This window comes from Macaca mulatta, chromosome 9 (assembly GCF_049350105.2).
Source record: "Macaca mulatta isolate MMU2019108-1 chromosome 9, T2T-MMU8v2.0, whole genome shotgun sequence".
NCBI classification, from domain to species: Eukaryota; Metazoa; Chordata; class Mammalia; order Primates; family Cercopithecidae; genus Macaca; species Macaca mulatta.
In genome coordinates, this window is record NC_133414.1 from 7,666,465 (window position 1) to 7,692,754 (window position 26,290).

A 26,290-nucleotide genomic window follows, 5' to 3' on the forward strand; every position below is an offset into this window, starting at 1 on the left:
TATTTTCTGTTTTTTTTTCATTAATTTCTACTTTTATTGAATTGCTGCAGATAATATTACCCATATGATTCTACTTACTGGACTATATTAAAAATTTTCTCTGTGGTCTAAAATAGGACTAATTGTTGTGAATATTCCTTAGACACTAGGAAAGATGTTATGTCTATTTAGGGGACAGCATTTGATATCTATCCTAGGAATTGTATTTTTAGGTATTCTCAATCCTCATTTACTTTTTGTACCCTTAGTCTGGCAAGGAATGTGCCAATTATTTCTGCCTATTCATTCACTCCTACAGTGTTTGCTATGAATAATGAGATTATGTGATTTGGTGCAAAGATTTTCCTATTTTTCCCATTTTTTTCTTGATTGTGAATTGTGCTTCTCAAGATTATAAAATGCCCTTCTTACTCTTACTTAATGCTTTTTGCCCTGAAATCAACGTTTGAGTAAGTTGTTTGTGATTCCTGATTTTTAAAAATATTTTTTGCATTATCCTGGTATAGCTTTTCCAATCTTGTATTTTTCAAACTCAGAATAACTTTAGTACTTTCTTGTATACAACACTGAGTTGCATGATGGTTTGGGCTCCAATCTGAGGTTGTAGTTTTTTAATAGGTAAGCTTAGGTCTATATATCTTCTTGTGAGATATTTGGTCTTGTTCTGTCATATAGTTTGGTTGTGCTTTCTGTTTTGTAACTTTTTCAAATATTTCCCTATATTGGTTTGTTTTGCTGTGGGGGTGTGTGTGTGTGTGTGCATGTATGTGTGGATTATTTGAAAACTTTGTAGTTTTGTTCTGGGTTACCCTCAGAATTATACCATCCCATGACGTCTTTAATCCTCTCTTTCTTTAGATTGTCTTTTGTCTCTCCACTGTATTTCTTTTTTCCCCCATTTCCCGTTTTCTTAATCACTGAATTTTAATGGATTATAGTAACTTTCTTGGTATATTCCTTCCGACTAAGACGTCTGCTTAAATCTCTACTATTTGATTTATCGGCTTGAACTTTATTTGAGACCCAATTACAGATGTAAAAATCATATTAACCCGAAGTCCCACGTTCCCTTCCCCTCCCTACTTCTGTCAGCGATGTCGTTTTTAAAGACCGAGGCTTTATAGCATTGACATTCTTCTCTGTACCCCTAATCGCGGCATCTGTTTCCTTAATCTTACGCTTAACCCCGTGCTCCTTGCCATCCTTTTGCAGCATCTCGCCTATGCAGACTTATTTTCAACTTTTTGCTTATATAGGAGAGGTTTTGAATGAATGAGAGCGAGGGGCCTGGAGGGACTTCCCCCACCTCCCCATCAGAAAGCCGGGCCTCGGACCACTTCTCCTCCTCACCATCTAGGGGCGCTGCCGCGCTCCCCAAACCTTGTGGAATTTCGAAAATGTGCGCCAGGGCGACACCTCTTGACGGTAGAAGACGACGCCGGCGGAGGGGAGCGTGCAGTGCGGTCCTCCCGCGGGCAGGGGGCAGTGCGGCAAGGCGCCCTCGGCGCAGGCGCAGAAGCCGAAGCAGGCGCTGGCGCAGGCGCGGCGCAGGCGCGGGCGCGCTCTCCCGGCAGCCCGCGCTCCCTGACCCCGCGCCGCAGAGCGCCCTGAGGACTCAGCGGAGGGTGGGCGCCGCCGAGGCCTCCTGCCGCCGGCGGGTTTCCGCGGAGTGCCGCCCGGCTCCGCGCTGCCGCCGCCGCGGCCCATGGGCAGAGTCGGCCGGGCGGGCCAGGTAAGTCGCACCCCGGCGGCCCCGGGTGGGCGGCCTGGCGGGACCTGAGGCGGGCGCGCCTTCCCGGGAGGCGCCGGACGCAAGGCCGCGGCTTTAGGCCCGTCGCGAGGGGCGGGGGCCGGGCCAGCGCAGCCCGAGCCTCCGGGGGGTCTCAGTCCCCGCGGCGGGCCCTGGTCTCTCCGCGCGGCTGCAGCCCGGGACCCTCCGCCCGCCGCCGCCTCCGGTGACCCGGGCCCTGACCTCCCTCTTCCCCTCCTCCTCCTCCTCCTGTCTGCCTCTGGCTCTTTGGTACTGAAGAGCGTTTCTCCTTCACCTCGTGGGCCACATCCTGACGAAGTTGTCCGGTCACTAGACCCCAGTAGTCCGGAGCGTGTCCCCCCTGACCCCGCACAGTTGCCCCTCTCCGGGGCTCAGAGAAAGAAGCCGGTTCCTCCCCGGGACTCAGAACTGGGAGTGCAGACGTTGGCGCTTCCCAGACTCCAGAGCTCGCTAGGACAGGAATGCAGGCCTGACCCCGGCGTCGCCTCGGCTCGTGCTGTTTGAGCGGTGTTTCAGCGCTCGCGGCCGACCCCAAGCAGTCTTTGAGCGTCACCTCTTGCCCAGAGGATGTGTAATGATCGGGGAATGCAGGTGGAAGGAGGTTCTGCCCCTGCTCGCAGGAGTTTGGTTTCTAGGAAAGCAGGCGTGAAAACCCAGGCCCGGGTTGATCTGAGAGACGCAAGTAGGGTCTGAAAGGACCTCTCTTGGGAGAGGAGGTGATGCTTCTGTTGAGTCTTGAAGGTACTTTGTTAGATGGTGGGAGCTGGGGAAAAAGGCTCCCGGCGGTAAGTGCGAAAGTAGCAGAAGTGAAGCCTCGTAGTGCGTTCTGGAAACTGCAGGTAAGGCAGAGAGAAAGGTTTGAGGAGCGGGTGTTTCGGGTGTTTCGAGGAGTAGTCAGGTCAGAACACGGAGGTTTCTTGAGAAGCAGTAAAGGAGCGCCGTTGGGGGTCCTTATTTTGCTAGAGCCAGGCATATGGATGGGAAATAGGATATTCTAGATAAGGGCAAGATTCGCATATACTCAAGATGAGCACTGGCTCCCCGCAGCAGATGGAGTTTTTAAAAGGGTGAGACTCGGTTTCCACATTTTTAGTTGATAAATGCTGCGGATATTTTGACCGTAATGACGGCTTTTAGGGAATGTGGGGTAACAGTTTAGCGAGCTAAACGAGAGGGCTTTTAGTTAAGCAAGGTGATGCATGCTGTCTAGTTTATAACAGCAGGTTGTGCGGTTGTGGAACTCTCTGGAACCAAAGACAGCGTTTCTGGAGGCACTTGAGAGGATTGTTGTACATTCCCAAATGCAACTTTATTTAAAGTGGATTTCTTTTTACCTGGTTTGCTTTAAATTACCTTCCCATTCTCCCCTACATAGGAATTTTTCAGACCTCCCCCCAGCAGGGAACAGATGATCCCGGGCTAGTCATGTCTCAAACCTTTCGTAATAGTCAATAGTGAAGGAAGTTCTGTTTATTCGCCTAAATTACAGGTGACTCTACTCGACTGTTTGCATTTTGGTAACAGCAGAGTGTGAGATTGAACGGAAAGATTAAATTGACAAGGGTGTCAGATGGAGGTATGGGAAAAAAAAATTTTTTTAATTCTTTAGAAAGTCATGGTAGAGCTTATACTTGAAGTAGATGCTTTTTTAGCTGTATTTTTTGCGGACACCAAAGTGCACCACCCCTTCTGTTTCCCCTCCTGTTCATTTCTATGTATATTTGCCATATTTTTTTTTTTTCTCCTGAGACAGAATCTCACTCTGTGGTCCAGGCTGGAGTGCAGCTGTGCAAGTCGGCTCACTGCAACCTCCGCTTCCCGGGCTCAAATGGTTCTCCTGCCTCAGTCTCCTGAGTAGCTGGGATTACAGGCGCTTGCCACCATGCCCGGCCAATTTTTGTATTTTCAGTAGAGACGGGATTTCACCATGTTGGTCAGGCTGGTCTCGAACTCCTGATCTCAGGTGGTCCTCCTGCCTCGGCCTCCCAAAGTGCTGGGATTACAGGCGTGAGCCACTGGGCCCAGTCTTGCCATATTCTTTAGACTTCAAAGAGGCATGCTTTGTTTTATGATGCATGAGTATCTATTTAGTGATAGAAATATTTCTTCCTAACAAGCCTGCCTCTTTAGGTGCTCAGAACTCAGACCTCGACTCTTTATTGGTTGTGTGGTGGTGGTAGTTTTTCTCTCCTTAATTGTGGTTTACAGTTTAAATTTTATCCTACTTATAAGTTATGTGCTTAAAAAGCAGATCTGCAGATCTCACTGTTTCATAATAATGTGATTTAAATAGGTGCATTAACATTTTTCATCCTTTGACTAACACATTTAAAAAATATTAATAGAGCCACTTACAGTGTTCAATCATGGTGCTAAGCTAGAGATACAAAGCTGAAGATAAAAAACACCCCTGCCCTTAGGGGGCTTACACTGCAGGAAGAAACAGGTGTGTGAAACAATAGGCAGCATAACTTGCCAAGGTTGCTGTGATCTGAGTATGCTTGAGGAAACCAATTGGGGGGAGTTAGTTTTATGTGGGGGCAATAGTCACTAAAGGCTTCTGAGATGCACTTGAAAGATAAGTAGGTGGGGTGCTTCTGAGAAGACACTTCCATGTTCTTTTTCCTGCCAGTTGCACATGTTTTAAAAAAATACTTTCCAGCTTGGGTGGAATCTTGAAAACTCAACATTCTTCCTTCTGGCAGAACCATGTTTGTTATGTTTCTTGAGAAAAAATGTAGCATATATGAAACGTGGGTTGCTCAAAGCGTAGTGTTGCCACAAAAAGGAAGGAAATAGCAAATATTTTAAAGTTATAAAACCCAGCAATTTGTATTTACTTTTGATCCTGGCTTCTTGTGGTATATCCAATTGTTAGAAAGTACAACTTTTTGTTACCTGGCAGCAGACCTAATGAAATAAGTGTGTTATGTTGTCTAAGTAATATGTCAACGTTAATTAGGGTAAGTTTGGGTCTTGGCAGTCTTATTAATGCACTTACTATATTTCAGTAGTTGCGGTGGGGAGAATTAACTATTGTATATTCATAAATGCTTAATACAGCTAAAATAAGGAATACACACTTTTTAAGGAATAGATTAACTAAAACTGTAAATAAAATTACATAAAAGGAGGAAAACAAGGAAATAATGAGAACAGGATTCCAGGGAAATTACATGAATGGGTTGGGGCAGCAGTGTGGTTGAGTGTGGTTTCTGAGTCTAGCTCCTGTCTTGTTTTGGGCGGTGAAATCATAGGTGCTTGCAGCATTATAATAATTAAACAAAAGCAGGTAGTACATATGTGGATGGATGAGAGTGTGTTGTTGCTATGATTAATCCCATTCTGTGAACTTAAAGTTCAGTGAAAATGAGAAAAACAAAGAAAGCTCTTTTGCATTTGCTGTGATGCAGAGATTTGATTTTGTAAGCTCAGTGTTAGAGAAAACTAGCAGATGCTGGTGAGATGACATCAGTTTCTAATATTTAAAGCACTTTGCAGGTTTCAGAAGAGAAATGAGGACCTTTAAATGAGATTTGCTGCCTAGTGGTTTCTGAAACTTTTGCACAATGCAGCAAATCAACTGGAATTGTCAGTCAGCCATCTTAAATGGCATGGAATCAGAGGAGATGTGTGGTCTCATAAAACCTCATTAATTCACTTCTGAATTTTTTGCTTAATATTGAATCTATTGATGGAAGAACTGTTGGCAGCTGAGATCTAGTACGCTGCTTGATTTTTAACCTCAAAGTTTAGAGAGCTCTTTCCATCAGAGTTGACTCTTCTGGGGAGGGTGAGGAGTGTTGCCTCCCTCCCTGGGGTTTACCTCCTTCCCTTATTCCCCAGTGCTGCCTCTTTGCCTATTTCTTTTAAAAAAAATTTTTTATGTGTAGTGAAACATACATCCAATTACCATTTTAACACATTTTTATATTTTATCTTTTATTTTATTTTATTTTTTTGAGACAGAGTCTCGCCCTGTCATCCAGGCTGGAGTGCAGTGGTGCGATCTTGGCTCACTGCAACCTCCGCCTCCCGGGTTCAAGCGATTCTCCTATCTCAGCTTCCCAAGTAGCTGGGATGGAACTACAGGCATGCACCACCACACCCGGCTAGTTTTGTATTTTTAATAGAGATGAGGTTTCACCATGTTGGCCAGGCTGGTCTCAAACTCCTGACCTCAAGTGATCCGCCTGCCTTGGCCTCCCAAAGTGCTGGGATTACAGGCGTGAGCCACCACACCCAGCCCATTATTAGTATTTTAATAAAGCTTATTAAATGCCTACTCTATGACAGAAATTGTAGATGCAAAAATAAATGAGTCTTTCCCCTCGAAGTTTAATGGGCATTTGGTTAACACATTTCTGGTGGCACTAACGTATTCATAAACACTTTTGGTAAAGTTCTCAAGTTATAAAGAGAAATGGATTGAGTATCCCTTACCCAAAATGCTTGGACCAGAAGTGTTTCAAATTTCGGGTATTTTTAGATTTTCAGAATGCCTACATATACATAGTGAGATATCTTGGGGATGGGACCCATGTCTAAACACAAAATTCATTTATGCCTCATATATACTTTCTACACATAGCCTGAATATGCAATATATGTAATACTTTTAATAATTTTGTGCATGCAAAAAGATTTCACTGCATTTTTTACTGTGACCCATCACATGAAGTCAAGTGTAGATTTTTTTTTTTTTTTTTTTTTTTTTTGAGATGGAGTCTCACTCTGTCACCCAGGCCAGAGTGCAGTGGCGCAATCTTGGCTCACCACAAGCTCCGCCTTCCGGGTTCACGCCATTCTCCCGCCTCAGCACCCCCAGTAGCTGGGACTACAGGCGCCCGCCACCATGCCTGGTTAATTTAGTTTTTGTATTTTTAGTAGAGGCGGGGTTTCACCATGTTAGCCAGGATGGTCTCCATCTCCTGACCTCGTGATCCGCCCGCCTCAGCCTCCCAAAGTTCTGGGATTACAGGTGTGAGACACCACACCCGGCCTGGTGTGGAATTTTCTATTTTGGGGTCATGTTGTTGCTCAGATTCGAAGGATTTCAGATTTTCATATTGGAGATAGTCTGTATTGAGAAAAGCAATGATCTAAAGTAAAGTTTAGTTTGAGTTACAAACAGATTTTGGTTTATCTGTTTTGTGATTTTCCAGAAAGTCACATTATTTCTCAGAATGTATTAGTATTCCCCTTCCATTTTAAGAATAAAGAAGGAACAGAAGAACCCGTAGTTCAGTAGGCTTGGTTTGGTGACCAGTTGGATGAAGAGGACTCAAAAGATTAAGTTAGATGAAAGGTGCATGGTCATTTCTGAAGAAGTGTTTTTGGGAGCCACAATGCTAAGCTGGACTCTCAGCATTGTTTTTCTTTACTGTTGCTGTTTGAGTGTTTTTAGATTAAAATTTAAGGATATGTATCTAGATGTGAACAATGAGTTTTGAGTTCTGGGTAAGCCGGAAGAAAAGTGTACAAAAACCTCAAAAGCTATTTGGTGTGGTGTTCTTCCTTCTGGCCAGTGATTGCTGGCCAGAAATTTCTAATTGAGAGGGCTTTGTAAATGGAGTATAAACTGCAGTTTGGCCTCATTTCCTATTTAGCTGTGGGTTGGATATTGATCTTAGTCTGAGGATAGAGCAGTGAACAAAACAAACTGGATCTAGGTTTTCTTGGAGTTCAGAGTTATTAAACTAGGCTCTGAAGTGGACATCAGGAGATTCCCTCCAAGACTTTGAGGACATGGTTATATTTCAGCCATATTTGTTAAAGAATGGAGTTCATTATTTTTTCCTGATTTGGCCTCAGTGCTTCAGGCCTGTGTCATGAGACGTCATCCCCAAGTTCCTGAGAAAGTGCAGTTTGGCAATGAAGATGTCAATCAGGAGGAGAGTCTGTCTGCATCCCAGCATCCCTTCATTCTTTTTTTTGGCGGGGGCGGGAGGAGGGGAGGTGGCGGACTCTCGATCTATCGCCCAGGCTGGAGTGCAGTGGTGTGATCTTGGCTTACTGCAACATCCGCCTCCCAGATTCAGGCGATTGTCATGCTTCAGCCTCCCGAGTAGCTGGAATTACAGTCGTCCACCACCACGCCCAGCTAATTTTTGTATTTTTAATAGAGACAGAGTTTCACCATGTTGGCCAGGCTGATCTGGAACTCCTGACCTCAAGTGATCCGCCCTCCTATGCCTCCCAAAGTGCTGGGATTACAGGTGTGAGCCACCGCAGCCGCCATCCCTTCATTCTTAATGTGATTCGTTTGCGCAGTCAGCCGTCGATACCCCTGGACAGTCTGCTTTCCCTGCTTCTGTACGGCCTTGGGGGGCCTTTCATTTAAAAATCAAAATGGAGAGGTTTTAATTAATCGGAGTGTTCACGTATGAAGGAAAAGGGAGAGGTTTTAATTAATCGGAGGGTTCACCTATGAAGGAATGGAAGAAACTAAAAAGTGGTACCAGTTTTCTGGATGCTGACTTCAGGCAGGGAGTTCCTGTACTTAAGACCAGGGCAGTTCTTCTGAGGGAACAGAAGTTGGTGTGCACTCCGTCCCTCACTCCAAACAGTGTGGTACCAACATCAGCTAAGGTGTTGGGGTGGCAGGGTGTTAGAATCCTGGTAATGGAGGAGCTGAGAAGTAAGAGTACCTTCAAGAGAAATGCTTGCCGAGTCAGACCTAAGGAGGATGTGTGTTAAATATTTTCCTTCTCTTCTGAGCCACAGAACACAAGCAAATTAGGCTTTTCGATAACACTGTTTCCATGGGAAAATGCTTTATGGGCCCCCTGGGAACTGACAGACTTTGGGAATTTGTCCATAAATTGGGAACTACTGTGCTAAGCATTTGCTTGCAACTTGTGGGTTTCTGTTTAAATTATGTTCTCTTTCTGTCTGTGAGATTGATTTCTTATTTGAAGAAGTAAGCATGTCGGTGGGTTTCGGAATGTTGAGTTTTTTTTTAAAAGTGGCAGTTGGGGTTCACTGGTGAGGGCTCTGGAGTTGGCCTGGCTGGGTTGGAAGGGGCTTCCACTGTGGCCTTGGGCAGATTGATTCCCTAAACCCCAGCATCCATGTCTGTACAGTGCTGGGCTTTCATGGGACCTGCTGCCGATGCTGCATTGCATGTCATGCTTTGTGCCTGCTGACTTGATTTTTGTTTTCACGTGTTCCTCTGTTCTGCACGGAAGCTGTGTGTTGCTTGTTCACATGCAGATTGTTGATTGTCTCTTTGTAATTGCTATCATTAAAGATGACAAGTTTCCACTTGGGGGGGATATGAGGAAGTCATAGTATTTAAGATATAACCAGCACCGCCCCCCCCCCCCCCCCCCCGCCGATAATCGTAATTGACAAAATCACATCTAAGAGGTCATTTCTGTCACTTTTTTCCCTAAGAGTATGTTTAAATTTTTTCTTTATGAAAGGGTAGCTAATTGTGCTAAATCAACCTGGTAATTTGTGTTTTTAAGGCTTCTACTTTTTGGCACTGACATGAATAGAATTTTTTAAACATTGGATATATGTAATTAATAATGTCTCAATTCTTACCTCATTATGTGCCCTAGCTTTGAAGGATTTCACTCATGGATCACCTGACTGCATGGTCTTGTAGATGGAAAAATGAATTCTAGAGCCTTATTTTAAAAATAATACATGGTGTAGCTTCATATATCGGGAAGAACCCTGCATTAATGGTACCAGGAGCCTTGGCCTCTGTTGCTGAAAGGTCCTGGACCTTTTACCTCTAAAATTTCGTGATTTTTATTTTAACATGAAAAGCCTTTATTGAATTGTGCATTCTTTAATCCCCACCCCTTTTGCCTTTCAGCATTAAACTGAAGAAAAGATGTCCCTGTACGATGACCTAGGAGTGGAGACCAGTGACTCAAAAACAGAAGGCTGGTCCAAAAACTTCAAACTTCTGCAGTCTCAGCTTCAGGTGAAGAAGGCAGCTCTCACTCAGGCAAAGGTAAAGACAAGCCCAGAGCAGGAGAGCAGAGGCCTCCAGAGTGGGTTGCTCATTAGGATGACAAGGAGTTTGGTTTCAGCTTGCTCTTCTGCCTTTGTATTGGGTAAATGGTGTTAAACATTTGTAGGGGGAGAGGAATGAGGAGTTTAAGGCCGCTTTGCTGCTCCTGGCTCCTGGGAATGGGAACATTTCATGGGATAGGAATGAAGAAAAACAGTACTCTGTGGGGTTGGGCACGGTGGCTCACGCCTGTAATCCCAGCACTTTGGGAGGCCAAGGCAGGCAGATCATGAGGTCAGGAGATGGGAGACCGTCCTGGCCAACACGGTGAAACCCCGTCTCTACTAAAAATACAGAAAATTAGCTGGGCATGGTGAGTGGGTGCCTTTAGTCCCAGCTACTCGGGAGGCTGAGGCAGGATAATGGCATGAACCTGGGAGGCAGAGATTGCGCCACTGCACTCCAGCCTGAGTGACACAGCAAGACTCTGTCTCAGGACGGGCGTGGTGGCTCAAGCCTGTAATCCCAGCACTTTGGGAGGCCGAGATGGGCGGATCACGAGGTCAGGAGATTGAGACCATCCTGGCTAACACGGTGAAACCCTGTCTCTACTAAAAAATACAAAAAATTAGCCGGGCGAGGTGGCGGGCGCCTGTAGTCCCAGCTACTCGGGAGGCTGAGGCAGGAGAATGGCGTGAACCCGGGAGGCGGAGCTTGCAGTGAGCTGAGATCCGGCCACTGCACTCCAGCCTGGGCGACAGAGCGAGACTCCGTCTCAAAAAAAAAAAAAAAAAAAGGCTCTGTCTCAAAAAAACAAACAAACAAAGCAAAACTGGTACTCTGAACCAGCAGTGACACTGGTTTTCAAACTTAAGTAGTGGAGGTCTAAGATTGAGTGAGAACTTGTTTAAGGTGCTGATTGTGTAGCCATACTCCTGATATTCTGGTAAACTCTAGTTTAGACTGGAGCCCCAGGAGTGGGCATTTTTAAGTAGCATTCCTACTGGTTTGTTGGCGGTAGTTTGGAAGCAGCACTTTGGGAAGAAGCTCCACAGAATACCTAAGCTGCTGGGTGTAACTTATTGAGGGCTGGGGTTGGTTGTGAAGGTGTCAGGCATATGTAGTCTGGATGCTAATTGCTTTTGTTTCTGTTGTGTGCATGTTGGATATTGGCAATGTCCTTGAAATAACTCAACATGTAAAACATTAAAAACATAGTTGTCGACTGGATATTTGCCATTAAAATGTAGGCATGAGAATGGTATGATTTGTTTACTATTTTAGAGGTCGTTATGCTCTAGAGTTTGCATTCGCAGTGGAGGCTATATCCCCCCAAACGGAGCGAATGTTGGTCTTTTGGGGGGCAAAAAAATCTTGCTCATATTGTGCACAGTGTTAAAATTTCATGTGTCGGAAAAAATGTATTAAAAGGCTCCTTGTTGGGGAGGCAATAATTAAACTTGAGAAAAAGTACTTTAGAGATACATGCTGAAATATTTACTGATAAGATGATGTCATTTTTGGGATTTACTTCGAAACAATTCAGTACCAGGCAGGGGAGGGAGGGAAGAACAGAACTACCCATGAGTTGGTAATGGTTGAAACTGGATAGCAGAGACTTAAGAATTTATAATCTCTTTAATTTCATGTTTGAAAATTTCCATAATACACAGGGTTTTTTTTTAAAGTTTTACTCATTTTTCTTTTCCCTTTACCACATCAATAGATACTTACATGGAAGTGCTTACGTTTGATTGTTCAGTATTGTAGAAGTTTTTTTGTCTTTTTAAAATTCATCATTACCAAATTTAGATTTTTTGGATGCGAGTATTTTTTGTTTTTTTAAAGCAAGTTTTCATTCCAAATGTAAGGAAGGTTAGCAAAACCTCGTTTTTCTCTTTAATTTTTTAAAAAAGTAAATGTATAAAATCTTTGTAGATTTCATGTAACTTTTGCTTTGCAGGAAAGATGTGGATGTGAGCCACCATGCCCGGCCTCATATAGATTTTTAAAACTTGAGGTAGCTTGTGAAGTTATTTCTACTAACTTTCTAAAACTTTTGAGATTGCTATGTACAGTTAGTTTTGTGGGTTTGTTTGTTTGTTTGTTTAAGGGAAATGAAGATTGCATTCTCTTAGGCTGTTTAGTTACTCAGAATACTAGATTGGCCTAGCCAAACCTGTAAAGATATTTATTTGGTAGAGAAAATTTGAAGCTGTGGTTTCATTTGTATCTCCATTTGAAAAATACAAAGTTGTTTCTTGGTGTCCACAGGGGATTGGTTCGAGGATCCCCCCGCACCGGATACCAAAATCCAAGACTGCCCAAGTCCCTTATATAAAATGGTGTGGAGTTTGCACATAACCAGCACATATCTTCCCATATTTTAAATAATCTCTGGATTGCTTGCAATACCTAACACAATGTAAATGCTGTGTAAAAAGTTGTTATACCGTATTGGTTTTTTAATTTGTATTTTTTCTTGTATTGTTTTATGTTCTTAATATTTTCATCCTGGGGTTAGATATGTGGAACCTGTAGATACAGAGGGCCAACTCTATATTGAATAGAAAATAATAGAAAATACGTGATTCTGACTGGGCACGGTGGCTCGCACCTGTAATCCCAGCGCTTTGGGAGGCCGAGGCGGGTGGATCACCTGAGGTCAGGAGTTTGAGGCCAGCCTGACCAACATGGTGAAACCCTGTCTCTAATAAAAATACAAATATTAGCCCAGTGTGGTGTCATGCGCCTGTAATCCCAGCTACTCTGGAGGCTGAGACAGGAGAATTGCTTCAACCTGGGAGGCGGAGGTTGCGGTGAGCCTAGATCGAACCGCTGTATTCCAGCCTAGCGACAGAGCAAGACTCCATCTCAAAAAAAAAAAAAAGAAAAGATGTGATTCTAATAAATCCCCCTTCCATTCTTTAAACTTTCATATTTACTTTGTGAGTTGTTAATTGGGTTAAATTTTGTTTGCTTAAATTTATAAGTATTGTTATATTCAGGAGAGATGAAGGCTTATTTTGTGCCTTTTATAGTGGTAATGAAAATTTGTAACACTTTGACTTGCAAAAGAGAAAAATTAAACCTTTCTAATCAAAAGATCTAATAGTTGCCAGCATACCCATGTGATCAACCTTAGCTTTGCTGATAGGCAGCCTGACTCAGTGTGCCTGCTGTGTGATGCCGGAAGGGGCACACTGCCTCACCTGCAAAGTGTTCTTGCCTAAAAGCTTTACCCTGCATTCAATCAAGCCTTTAACCTCCAGGTTTCAGGAGTTACAAGGAATAGAGGAACAAGCTAAACTAAATAGCCAGGTAGTTATTAGACAGATCTAGAACAAACAGCATTTTGCAAGATAGTGTCAGAGGAAAAAAAGGAAGAGGAGATGAAGATGATGGTGATGATGATGATGGGGAAGAGGGACTGTTCTTAATCAAGACACTTAAAAAACAAAAGCATTTCAGGAACTTTGGTAGGATCCTGGTTCAAAAAAATCAGCTGTTTAAAGGACATTTTGGGGATATCTTGGAGAATCTGAATATGAACTGGATGGGAAATGACATGGGAATTAGTGATTTTTTTAGGGGTGGTAACCTCACATAGGAGAATGTCCACAGTTTCAGGAGATTAGGGTGAAGCGTCATGATGTCTCCAACTTTCTTTCAAATGGTGTAGCAAAAAATATAGGTGTAAGGCCAAGAAAGTATGGTAGAACATTAACTATAATTGAATGTGTAGGAATGATTGTTTTCTTTTAAAAACTTTTTTTTGTAGATTTATAATAAAGGAGGTAGGAAGGATTCTGTATCCTAGTAGGAGGGAACAAAATCCTCATCCCCAGGTATCTTTTGAAAGTGACCAAGTTTACCGTAAACCTTTCACAGAAATGGAGAAAATCTCGTGTTTTTTTGAAAAGCTGAAAAGAAAATAACATGATTATAGTAATAAATTAAAAGGCTGTTGTTTTAAGATTATGGTTTTCTCATATCTCAAAGGTTTGTTGCAGGGACCAGAAAGAAAGTATTTGTTGCAAACAGTGAATTTTAATTTGAAACTTCAGTATGTTTTCCTCGTTTTTGATGATTTTAGAGCCAAAGGACGAAACAAAGTACAGTCCTCGCCCCAGTCATTGACCTGAAGCGAGGTGGCTCCTCAGATGACCGGCAAATTGTGGACACGCCACCACATGTAGCAGCTGGGCTGAAGGTAAGGCCGCACCTGCCTGTGACCTTGATACATTTTCCTGTTTTCCATGTGGCTTATTTTGCATATATGTTACTCTTAACAGATGGTCTCCTTAGTAGGCCTTTGAAACCAAGTCAATATTATTTTCCACCTAATTTTTACTTTTGTTTTGCCAATTTTGAAATTTATCTATTTGAAATAAAATAATTTGTCGTAGAAAAATCAGAAACTAGAAATAGGCAGAAAGAAAAACAAATTACCTTCAGTCATACACTGCAGAAGTGAAGAACTTATATTTTTCCATTCTGTGCCTGCTCCACCTTCTGCTAACTTGCTTTTCTTACTTAATACATTGTGACTGTGTCAAAAAATACAGGACTGTATGATCACGTTAATGGCTTCACTCTATTCTCTTGTGTAGATGAACTGTAATTCCTTTAATGCTGGATATATGGGTTGTTTCTATTTTTTGCTATCATAACAATGTTAGTACTTACTGATTTATTGTGGATTAAAACAGAGAAAGGGGTTTTAAAACCCACTTCCACCCTAACCTTTATGATTCCAGTGATTTTACATATGCTTGAAAACAAACGTGGTCAAGTCTATAAATTGGGTTACTGAGGATGAAGAAAATCTGGAAAGGATAACTCAAAATCATAGTTAAAACTAGAAAAAATGAGGTAAAATGAGTGAATAAACTAGTTAAAATTATACCCACTATTTAAGTATACATTTATCTTTCCACAGATGGCATTCAGATAATGACTGTGGTCATTTAAACAACACTATGAATCGCACAAAACCGCTTGATGGAAAATGACCAAAAGATTAATAATAGTGCTATCAAGACAGTTTCTTAGCAAGGCGTGCTTATCCTTTCCACCACCTGTGGGAAGGGCTGCATCAGGCTGGAGCAGCCCCAAGGGCACACTCCTGCCCAAAACTCCGTTTCGCGTCACTGTTCTGGGCTGGGCTCCGCCTGCGGCCTGTCCTGCTTGTGTTCTGGGCCAGGCCGTGGCTGCAGCTTAGCCTTGAGTTACCCTTTTCTGAGGGGAGCGGGTGTTGCTCCTGAGGGCTGGTAGTTCTTCACGTGGGAAGGCACCCCATGGTGGAGGTGTTTTTTTGCTGATTCCTAATCATTGAGCATTTTCCCCCATAAATTTGATACCTAGTTTTTTCCTACTACATCTAATTAAAAAACTGGTTCATCGTTTCTTCTCTAATTGTGTATTGGTTCTAGTACCTATAATATTAGTCTCCTATTTAATGAGTAAGCCTTTTTCCTCCTTGTTACAAAGTTTTCATGATCAATTTTTAATTTTATTCACATTAAGTGAATGCATCATAATTTACACAAGTATTCCCTGACTGTAAAACCACCTAGATTTGCTTTTACGTTGCCTTTATAAATACCACTGTAATTAACATCTTTTTGGGGTTTTTATTTTTGAGACAGGGTCTTGCTCTGTCACCACGCTGGAGAGCAGTAGTGCAGTCTTGGCTCACTGCAGCGTCCTCCTCCCGGGCTCAAGCGATCCTTCCACCTCAGTCTACTGAGTTGCTAGGACCACAGGCGTATGCCATCACGCTTGACTAATTTTCTGTAGAGACGAGGTTTCACCATGTTGTCCAGGCTGGTTTTGAACTCCCGAGCTCAAACGATCCACCTGCCTTGGCCTCCCAAAGTGCTGAGATTACAGGCATGAGCCTCTGCACCCAGCCCACTAATGAACATCTTTACAGAGCTGTTTCTGTGTTATTAGGGTTATTTTCTTGGATTTCCTGAGCTGGCATTAAGATAGCCGTTTTTATGGCCGGTCTGTTCTGGCACCAGTTTACTCCCAGCAGTGCACAGTATCACCTCAGACATATGGGGTGAATTTTACCCCATCCTCCCTCCTCAGCATTGAGGGTATTAACATTTTAATTTTTTTTAATTGAACAAATCACTTTATTCATTGCAGCATTTAGAAAAGGATGATTGATTTCATTGTTAAGCATAGCAGGGTTTATACGTAAAAGTTTTTTTCTTTGAAATTTTGACGTGTCAGAGAATGAACCTTCATATTGACAGTTTGTTCTCTTAGACACGTTGTGATAATTGTGTTAGATAAATTGAGTGGCTGATTGTCAGTTTCTCTCTAAATAATAACTGAAAATAAATCTTCATGTGCTTTTGTGTTTTTAAAATGTCTTTTATAAAATGAATACAAATGCATAACTAACCTTTAGGAGCCCTACGTTAAGTATCTTTTCCAGTGGTAGGGCCTGGGAGGTGATTATAGTTATTTTCCTAATTGCTCTTATTCATTGGATCATAGCATTTCCTGATACTTCGTCATAAGGAAATGAGGTGTTTGTTTTATAGTGCAAAATGTCAGACCCAACCATGAAACAAAGGAACTGTTAGATTGAGGTGTAATATGGCATGTAAGCTGTCTTAATCTTACTGGTTCTGTGTTCAAGCAGGAAACATGTTTACAAACGACCTTCTTGCCTTTGATACAGTTGGACAGTGTACCTCCTGTAAGAGGTACAGACTGGGCCCTCAAGGACATGAATCCTTGTTGTTTTGGATGTGTGTTTAACAAAAAGGGGACACTAATCCTAACTTGTGCTTGTTTGAGGTGTCTTTGAAAACGAGAAAAGGCATCTTATTGTTACAGCTAATAACGAAGAATTATGCTAAGAAAACTAACAGGAGAAAGTGTGGGAAGGTTTAGGAAAGTTGGGTCAGGGCTTCCAGCACCACGTGTAGACCGAGGCCAGCCTAGGGTAAAGTTCTGTGTCTACTCAGATATTTCCTGGCTGTGCTCTGCCTCTCTTGTTTTGCTAATTTCTTTGTCGTGGCTACTTCTTGTCTTTCAAAGAGTAGACCAAGTTTCTGAATGTATAGATGAGAAAGCACAAACTGTTATCTAAACCTGATTTTAGTGAACCTTAAAAAAAATACGATGCTGGAAGGGAAATTACATCCCCATGTATCAAACTCAGTGCCTGAAATGCAGCCTACCTGGGAAGGGACATGTGTTCTGAGGATTAAAAAGACCGAGAAGATGGTTTCTAAGATCTCCATATATTGTTATCTCCATGTAATCAGAATCTGAAGTTATTCTATTAAAATGATGACTGCAAGAATGATTGTGGTGTTCATGGTTGTTTTATTTTTTAAGTTGTCATAGAGATCTGTAAAAACAAGTATTCAGTGCTTTACTATAAATATTCAAATTTTTTACTCAACTAACATTTTAGCTGGTAGTGGCTTATTTAGGAATTCCAGGAAAAATGCCATAGAGTATTATAGAAATAGTACTAATCTAAGAGGTGAAATTTTGTGTCCTGTTTCTGCTGCCACCTGATGAGGCATGTGGCCTTGTCTGGTATTTGTTTTCTTTGTCTGTGAAACAAAGGAGGGAGCTAGATGATGTTCAAGGCCCTTTTATCTCCCATATGCTTTGACCTTAATTTTGTGAGTAAACTGGTAAGATATAAAGATGATTTTTACTGCTGTTTTTACCTTCCTCAGGATCCTGTTCCCAGTGGGTTTTCTGCAGGGGAAGTTCTGATTCCCTTAGCTGACGAATATGACCCTATGTTTCCTAATGATTATGAGAAAGTAGTGAAGCGCCAAAGAGAGGAACGACAGAGACAGCGGGAGCTGGAAAGACAAAAGGAAATAGAAGAAAGGGAAAAGTAAGGCTTCCTTCGGATTTCGGGATGTTTTACAGTTGAAATGTTCGTTAAAATGTTAATGAATGGACTTCACTGCTGTTTGTAAGGCTGAAGTTAATTTTCATGGGTGATCTGATCAGTCACTACAAGGAATGAAACTGTTTTACGATTTGTACCTGTTACATCTCAGAATCACAGCAAACTTCACCTGTAGACCTAAAGTGTATATTTTGAGTGAGTTGTTAGAAAAATAACTTATAAACCTGATGTTGAAAATTTTTTTTCTATGCTGGTACTCTGCTATAGGTTGACTATCCCTAATTCAAAAATCCGAAATCTGAAACACTCCATAATCTTTGGAATGCCAACATGCCGCTCAAAGGAAATGTGCATTGGGGGATTTTGGCTTAGGGATGCTGAACCGGTAATTGTAATGCAAATATTCCAAAATTCGAAACACTTCTGGTCCCAGGCATTTGGAATAAGGGATTCTCAACTTGTAAAATCACAACTATTTAAAGTACTTAAAATACTCTTCTTAACTTTACTATTTTTGAGCCAGGTGGATTTTTAAAAATTCGTATGCAGCTTTTATTTATGTTTTTGCAAAGTACAAGTAGTAGAATGTATTTGTAGTTCTTCTTTTTAAAAATATTTAGTATTAATTGTCAAATAGTTAACATATATTAAATATGAATATACTGTTTCCCATTTTTTGAATCATTTAATGAGTGAAAGTGTTATAGACTATTGAAATGATTAAACTATTACTATGTTGATAGGCTTTAACATTGGAAAAGGTCAACGTCAAGGAACCTTTTTTTAATTGCTGGTTACTCTCATATGGTTATTGGCTCAATTTATCTCTTGAATTTTTCTCACTTTTCATACTTTATCTACTTTAATCTTTTACCAGCTATGCTTCCTACCCCCGCAACTTAATAGTTGATTGTGAAAGGATTTGGTTATCTTCTGGCCAAGAGGAAGTCATCCCAGGTTCAGGTCTCTAAATTGGTTCATCCTTTATTTATTTATTTATTTCCTTTATTATCACAGAAGGCGCAAAGACAGACATGAAGCAAGTGGGTTTGCAAGGAGACCAGATCCAGATTCTGATGAAGATGAAGATTATGAGCGAGAGAGGAGGAAAAGAAGTAAGGCATGAACAAATATGTCTTAAATATATTTAAATAGTAGAAGTACAATTCCACTATGTGCTTTTTCTTTTCAGTTTGATAAATAGTTCATTTGACATTGATTTGGGTAATTTTCTTTCTGGAATCCCAGCAATACACATTTGCGTAAGTTTTAATTTATATTGGGTTTTCATATATATTTTCCTTGGAGCTTCACAACCACTTTCTAACATTTATTTATTGGATACTTTGGGACTAGCTTAAAATCTATTCCTATACTGTCTTACTGCAGCACAGTCCAGTTGGCCTATGCTGAATCCACTCTGTTGTTTCTCTTAGGGGAGAAGCCTAGTTAACATTGACTGTGTCTGTGTTGGGCATTGTGACACATTTCATCTCCACTATCTTAGTTAATCCTCAGATGTTGGTTTTTGTTAACTTGTTTTGGAATTCAGTATACAGGTTGAATATTTGTAGATCTCGTTTTTCCAGCTTATAAATTGACTACCCTTTTTAATAAGGAGGCATGCTTTCCATATTAAGGACATTGTTTTGTTTTGTTTTTTTCTTAAACACCAGCGGGAACTAGATAGCTTTGAATGAGAAGACTTTGACCATGTAGCTCATGATAGGGAAGTAGTGGCATGCCCATTATATGTATAGTTGTTGACAGATTGATGTTCTTATTTTACTGTGATTAGTAGGCCGGGCGCGGTGGCTCAAGCCTGTAATCCCAGCACTTTGGGAGGCCGAGACGGGCGGATCACAAGGTCAGGAGATCGAGACCATCCTGGCTAACACGGCGAAACCCCGTCTCTACTAAAAAAAAAACACAAAAAATTAGCCGGGCGAGGTGGCGGCGCCTGTGGTCCCAGCTACTCGGGAGGCTGAGGCAGGAGAATGGCGGGAACCCGGGAGGCGGAGCTTACAGTGAGCTGAGATCTGGCCACTGCACTCCAGCCTGGGCGACAGAGCGAGACTCCGTCTCAAAAAAAAAAAAAAAAATGTGATTAGTAGCAGATTTCCAGTAATCACCCTGAATTTTTTTAACTGAACTTATTAGAGGTAATCTGCTTTTCAGAATCAGTAATCACTCTCGGTCCTAGTGACGAGGTTAATAAAATGATCATAGGAAGTATTTCAAAAGAAATATAAGAAGGTTTTACTCAGGTTCATATTTCTCCTTGAGGATTTTATATCATCCAGTCCTGTTGATCAAAATGCGTGGACACTGGCTTTAGAATAATCTCTAGAATAATTCTTTAGAATAGTTTATTTATTTATTTTTGAATTGGAGTCACTCTGTCGCCCAGGCAGGAGTGTAGTGGTGCAATCTCAGCTCATCACAACCTCCAACCTCCTGGGTTCTAGCAATTCTCCTGCCTCAGCCTCCAGAGTAGCTGGGATTACAGGTGTGCACCACCACATACATCTAATTTTTACATTTTTTGTAGAGACGGGGTTTCACCCTGTTTGTCAGGCTGGTCTCAAAACTCCTGACCTCAAGTGATCCACCCACCTCAGCCTCCCAAAGTTCTGGGATTACAGGTGTGAGCCACCGCACCCGGCCTCTTTTTTTTTTTTTTTGGATACCCTCTGGCTCTGTTGCCCAGGCTGGAGTGCAGTGGTGCCATCTCAGCTCACTGCAACCTCCCTCTCCCAGTTTCAAGTGATTCTGCCTCAGCCTCCCGAGTAGCTGGGATTACAGGTGTGCGCCACCGTGCCCAGTTGATTTTCGCATTTTTAGTAGAGATGGGGTTTCACCATGCTGACCAGGCTGGTCTCAAACTCCTAGCCTCAAGTGATTTGCCTGCCTCAGCCTCCCAGAGTGCTGGGATTACAGGAGTGAACCACTGTGTCCAGCCAGAATAATTTCTTTTTTTTTTTTTTTTGAGACGGAGTCTCGCGCTGTGTCACCCAGGCTGGAGTGCAGTGGCGCGATCTCGGCTCACTGCAAGCTCCGCCTCCCGGGTTCACGCCATTCTCCTGCCTCAGCCTCCGAGTAGCTGGGACTACAGGCGCCCGCCACCACGCCCGGCTAGTTTTTTGTATTTTTAGTAGAGACGGGGTTTCACCATGTTAGCCAGGATGGTCTCGATCTCCTGACCTCGTGATCCACCCGCCTCGGCCTCCCAAAGTGCTGGGATTACAGGCTTGAGCCACCGCGCCCGGCCTAATTTCTTTTGTCAAACATTTTGTGCTGATGCAGCATGACTTTGTAATCAGTTTTTAAAATTTTACATTTTATGTTATTTCATTGTTGATTAAGGTATAATACATATGTATTATATAATATTATGTATATATAATCCATGTATGTTAGGACTTATGCCTAATGCAAAATTCCTGTGGTCTCCACTGATGTTCTCCTTCCAGTTGTCAGATAGCAGATAGAAAAGATCTGTCTTACCTCTTTTGGTTTGTTTGTGTTCACCATTCATTGTCCAGGAAATACACCAGGAATAGTAACAACATGCAGCAGTTTCTTCAGGAGCCAGAAGGACCCACACTTTCAAATGTGTGTTTAATTCCAGTGGTTTGCACCCTGGAAAAGGAGCGTGCTGTGTGGTGGGGGGGATTTGGCAACACAGGGAGCTGAGTTTACTCCCTTTCTGTTGATTCACTCCCCTCTGATCATTGTCTTATCTGTAAACCGGATGCAGTAATATCTACTTCAGAGGTCTGTGAAGCCCGAACAAGGCCATGTGTATAAAGGGCCTGATAGGTATTGCTCTCAGTAGATAGTTACATTCCTCTCTTTTAAGTTTCTGCTGGTTCTCTTGGTTGTATTGTTTTGCCTTAAAATGATCATTTGCAAACTACATTGTGGGGCTCTTGAGTTCCTTTTATGAAGGAACAATTTTGCGTATCTGAGGGAGTGTTGCCGCTTTTCTACATTTTAGATCCTAGCATCAGAGGTTTGTTTATGTGTAGCAGGAGGTCATCAGAAGTAGCAGGTCCTCCCTTTTTAGTTTTTTCTTAGGGGGGTGGGTGATAGATATATGGTGTGTCATAGTCCTTGGGAGTCTGGCATCAGAAACCTCCTTTAATGCTTGGATTTGTGGTTTTGCAGGTATGGGCGGCGCTGCCATTGCCCCACCCACTTCTCTGGTGGAGAAAGACAAAGAGTGTAAGTAGATCTGTGTCTTCCTCTTTTATTCTGATACAGGTCTTTAACCCAATCACGGGGGATTTCAGCTTGGGCACCAGGTTTCCTGAGTGTAGAGGGAAACGACCTGCAAGCCTGCCTGGCTCTGTCACCTGAGGCTGCACCTGGATCTCAGAATGCAGTGCCCTCCCTCCTGCAGAGACCTTTCTATGCCAGGCTCTGAGGCTTGGATTTCATGCAGTGGAATCCATCTCTTTTATGCAATTCACTTTGTTTTCGTTAACATATCTTACTTGTTAGATTCATTTGGAGTTAAAACAGCAGATCATTACAGTTTTTTAACTCAGAGGTTTAGAGGCTGTTATATTCATGACCCTCCACAAGGTGGCAATGCCTTCCTTGATTAGATTTTTTTCTTCCCTTTCCATTTCAGTGCAGGTGGGTTTGCGTGTCATTGTATTGCCAAAACACCCTCGCCCACTGTTCCTTAGAATTTGGGAATTGGGATTGGACTTCTGAATATCATCTAGGTCATTTTCCCATTCTCTGGATTGGACCATACCTAAACTATCCCAAGCAGATATTCTCATTTATAGTACTTTTTAAAACTTGTTGGATTTTATTTATCTTTTAAAGAAGATAATTTCTAAGATGTTATGAAATGCCTGTTACGTGAAAACAACGGACAAACAATAAACCCCAATTGAAACCAGTCACTGGGAGTGGGGCTCAAGGCATCTGGATGGTCTTAAAGCTTCCTGCTGACTTTCATGTAACTAGGGTTGAAGCCACCGCTCCAGTGCATGGCCCCTAACCTCGGAGACCTTTGTGGGCTGTGAGGCTGATGAGATAGGTCAGGGTCTAGACAGGTGCACACAAGGTGCTGCGGGAGTCAAAAGATGGCCTGATTGTATCTCCTTGGAACACACAGAAGCTCTTTCCAGCAAGAATATTCATTCAATGAGATTTTAAAGGGTAAATAACATTTCAGTAAAGTATAAAAAGGACATTTGAGGAGATAGAAATAGCAAAAGCAAAGCTGGAATCAGGAAAGTAGTGACTTTCCTCTGGTTTTAAAAAAAAGTCATATAAAGGCTGTAAAATTGATTTGGTGTTTTTCTCCTTGTGGTAAACCAAAAAGTAGGTTAAATTTGTTCGAGATAAATAATTGATACAAGTGAGGTTTCAGAGGGTTTTCTATAGTATTTTGGTGAAACTACTTTATATTTCTCCAATAGTACCCCGAGATTTTCCTTATGAAGAGGACTCAAGACCTCGATCACAGTCTTCCAAAGCTGCCATTCCTCCCCCAGTGTACGAGGAACAAGACAGACCGAGATCTCCAACTGGGCCTAGCAACTCCTTCCTCGCTAACATGGGGTAATGATTTAATGTTCTTATCTAAGGACTTGAGAGACAGTGTGAAGCATTGATAGCCCTTTCAACAGATGCCGCTTGTTTGAAACTGAGGACATTCAGGCTGTGGGGAGACTCTTGGTGTGTGCAGGTCACACGGTGCCTGCCTCAATCATGTGGAGCATATTCCAGTGTAATGATGGGGCTCGTTCAAAACAGCAACCTTCCAGTAGAAGTTTTAACTCATTTTGATGTTGAACATTATTTTTCTAGACAGGTACAGAACCTGATAACTGTTTACATTTGTTTTCATGACATTTGCAAATAAAATAGCTCATATGAATCAGAGCTGACTTACTATCTGCAAAGGACAGGTGATACTTTTTTCCCTGATAAAGTGGGCCATTTGCTTTAAGGTCATGGTTCTCAGGGTCATTCTAACTACAAGTAGACATTTGCTTGCCAGCATATAAAAGTTGACTGTAAGGTTGACACTCAGGTGGGGCTTGAGGATTTTTTTAAACTGTACTGGGCTTGGCAAACATTTTGGTTAAGAGGATATTCTATGGTGTTGATTTTGATCCTGTGAAACGGCTGTCCCATGAAGTGGCATCACACGAACGCTTTGTTCTGTGCTGTGTTGCATCTGCTGGCTGCTGCCTGTAGCGGAAATGCAGCCGGTGAGACAGCCAGTGGAGTTGAAACTCACTAGTCTTTCAAGTGCTCAGTGACCACATGCAAGTGGTGACCATGTTGGATGGTGCAGACATAGGACATGGCTGTGGCTGCAGGAAGCTTTGTGTGCTGGAGGGTTGGACAGACATGAAGCTGGTTATGTTTTGTTTTCCCTGTTTATGATAGAAATTGACTTTTTACTGAATTTGCTTTTAACCAGGAATTACATCTTTAACTTGTGCTTAGGAAAGATGCAAGGTGGTACCATTCAGCAGTTTTTGGTCTTTTTAGCCCTAGAATAGCTTGTTCAAATGAACATGTTAAGGGAATTAAATACAAGAAGTAATGTAGGTGCAGTTCCAGTTGAAGCAGAGTTTTGTGGCTTAAGCCCTAAGCAGCAGTGGTCATGGGGTGGGGGTGCCCTTCAGCCCCATACCACACCTCACAGCACAGTGTGAGAGCCATTTGGTTATTACAGAAAGCAGTGGACTGAGAGTTGTAGGGTCCAGTTTCAGCTCTACCATTAACAGCTGTACAGATAATTTATTTGTTTTTTGAGATGGAGTCTCACTCTGTTGCCCAGGCTGTAGTGCAGTGGTGCAATCTCAGCTTACTGCAGCCTCTGCCTCCCGAGTTCAAGCACTTCTCTGCCTCAGCCTGCCAAGTAGCTAGGAGTACAGGTGCACACCACCATGCCTGGCTAATTTTTACATTTTTAATAGAGGTGAGGTTTCACCGTGTTGGCCAGGCTGGTCTTGAACTCCTGACCTCAGGTGATCCACCCACCTCGGCCTCCCAGTGCTGGGATTACAAGCGTGAGCAACTGCACCCGGCCTGTACAAATAATTTCTAATGTGGCGTCTTGCTTTACTTCTAAGTCCACCCCTTAAGCTAGTCAACTAATCTTAGTCTCCGTTTATTTCTTATTTGTTAAATAGGTGATCTCTAAGGGTTCTTTCATTTACATAGTCTGTCATTGGAAACTCTCCTGTGCCATTCAGGAAATGGGATCATCTTCATTATATGAAACTTCATACTTACTTTTTGATAGCCACTTTTTAATAAACTGTGGTCACAAGCTATGTGGCAGTGCAGGTCCAGAGCACACAAAAGGTCTTGTGTTTCCTAGCAGGGCACTGAGGAGACTCCACCAGAGAAACTGGCATTTCTCCTCCAAGACAACAGAATATTCTGGATTTTAGTCATAGCCTTTTCTGTTTCTCTCATGCTGCACATCCCCATAGCTTCCATCTGATAGCCCACTCCTAGTTAATGAGTGACTTTGTTGAAACCCCTGTGGAGCATGCACTCTCTCCAGAAGGAGGTGGTTATGATGGAAAAATGCAACCTGTCTCCAGTTGACGATGTCAAAGCTAAGAGTCCTTTCCCTTCTCCTCCTGCCAGGGGCACGGTGGCGCACAAGATCATGCAGAAGTACGGCTTCCGGGAGGGCCAGGGTCTGGGGAAGCACGAGCAGGGGCTGAGCACCGCCTTGTCAGTGGAGAAGACCAGCAAGCGTGGCGGCAAGATCATCGTGGGTGATGCCACAGAGAAAGGTATGTCCCCAGGGAAGCGTGTGGCTAGGGGGAAAGGACTGGCCTCGTCCGTATCAGACGTGGCCAGTCTTGATCCTGATATGCCAGCAGGGGGACGATGACGAGTGTGGCCAGAGGGAGAGGGCTGGCCCCGCCGTCACTAGAACAAAGGCCATCCTGATCATATGATGCACTGCCACTTCTGTTTTGTGAAGCCAGGAATCCTGAGGCTCATCTTTATTTTTTCAGAACAGAGGTAGAGAGATGAAGGCTCGTGGAGGAAAAGATGGTGAGAGACTTGGGCAGAAAATGAATAGTTCTCAGGAAGAAATCTTGGTTATGTGTTTAGAGCATGAAGGACAGAGCCATATAGTGTGGCAGTGAATATACCTGTCATCTCCATCTCAGAGGTCTTCTCTACTTTTCCCTCTTGCCCTTTCAGTATAGATGTGGTTTCTAATTCTCTTACAGATTGTTTGCTTTGCGAGATCTAATGTTATTTTGCAGTCTCTTGGTAAATGATGCCTAGTTGGTGTTTTATTTTCATTTAATTTTTACAGTCTGTTCTGTATTGAGGGAATTCAGGAAAGAAACATATATTAGCATTTTAATCAGGGAAATTAAGTTTGAGTCAGCCTAGCTGAACTTCCTTTGCTAAAGAAAGAAGAAAACTTTTCTGGCAGCCCTGTTCTTGCAGAGCTTAGGATACATCACGAGCCCGACAGGTGAGTGCCGGAAACCAGCAGTCGTCCCGACTTGTGAGGTTATCTGAAGTAAGGCAGCCGGTGGCTGGAATAGTAACTGCATATTCCCCTGGGCCCGTGACTTTGAACGTTTGCTACAAGTCAACTCACCTATAGGAATTATCA

General features: G+C 42.6%; 1 protein-coding gene across 1 annotated transcript in view; it reads left to right on the forward strand.

Moving 5' to 3' along the window:
- The first annotated feature begins 1,568 nt into the window (after window positions 1-1,568).
- The window catches only part of RBM17 (RNA binding motif protein 17), a 28,321-nt gene continuing 3,599 nt past the window's right edge, over window positions 1,569-26,290 (forward strand). The window contains 8 exon segments of the mRNA NM_001257732.1: window positions 1,569-1,732; window positions 9,603-9,743; window positions 13,840-13,956; window positions 17,465-17,631; window positions 18,667-18,764; window positions 21,820-21,876; window positions 23,094-23,235; window positions 25,291-25,442. Of these exon segments, the coding sequence (NP_001244661.1) occupies window positions 9,621-9,743; window positions 13,840-13,956; window positions 17,465-17,631; window positions 18,667-18,764; window positions 21,820-21,876; window positions 23,094-23,235; window positions 25,291-25,442 (856 nt within the window). The 5' untranslated portion in view covers window positions 1,569-1,732; window positions 9,603-9,620.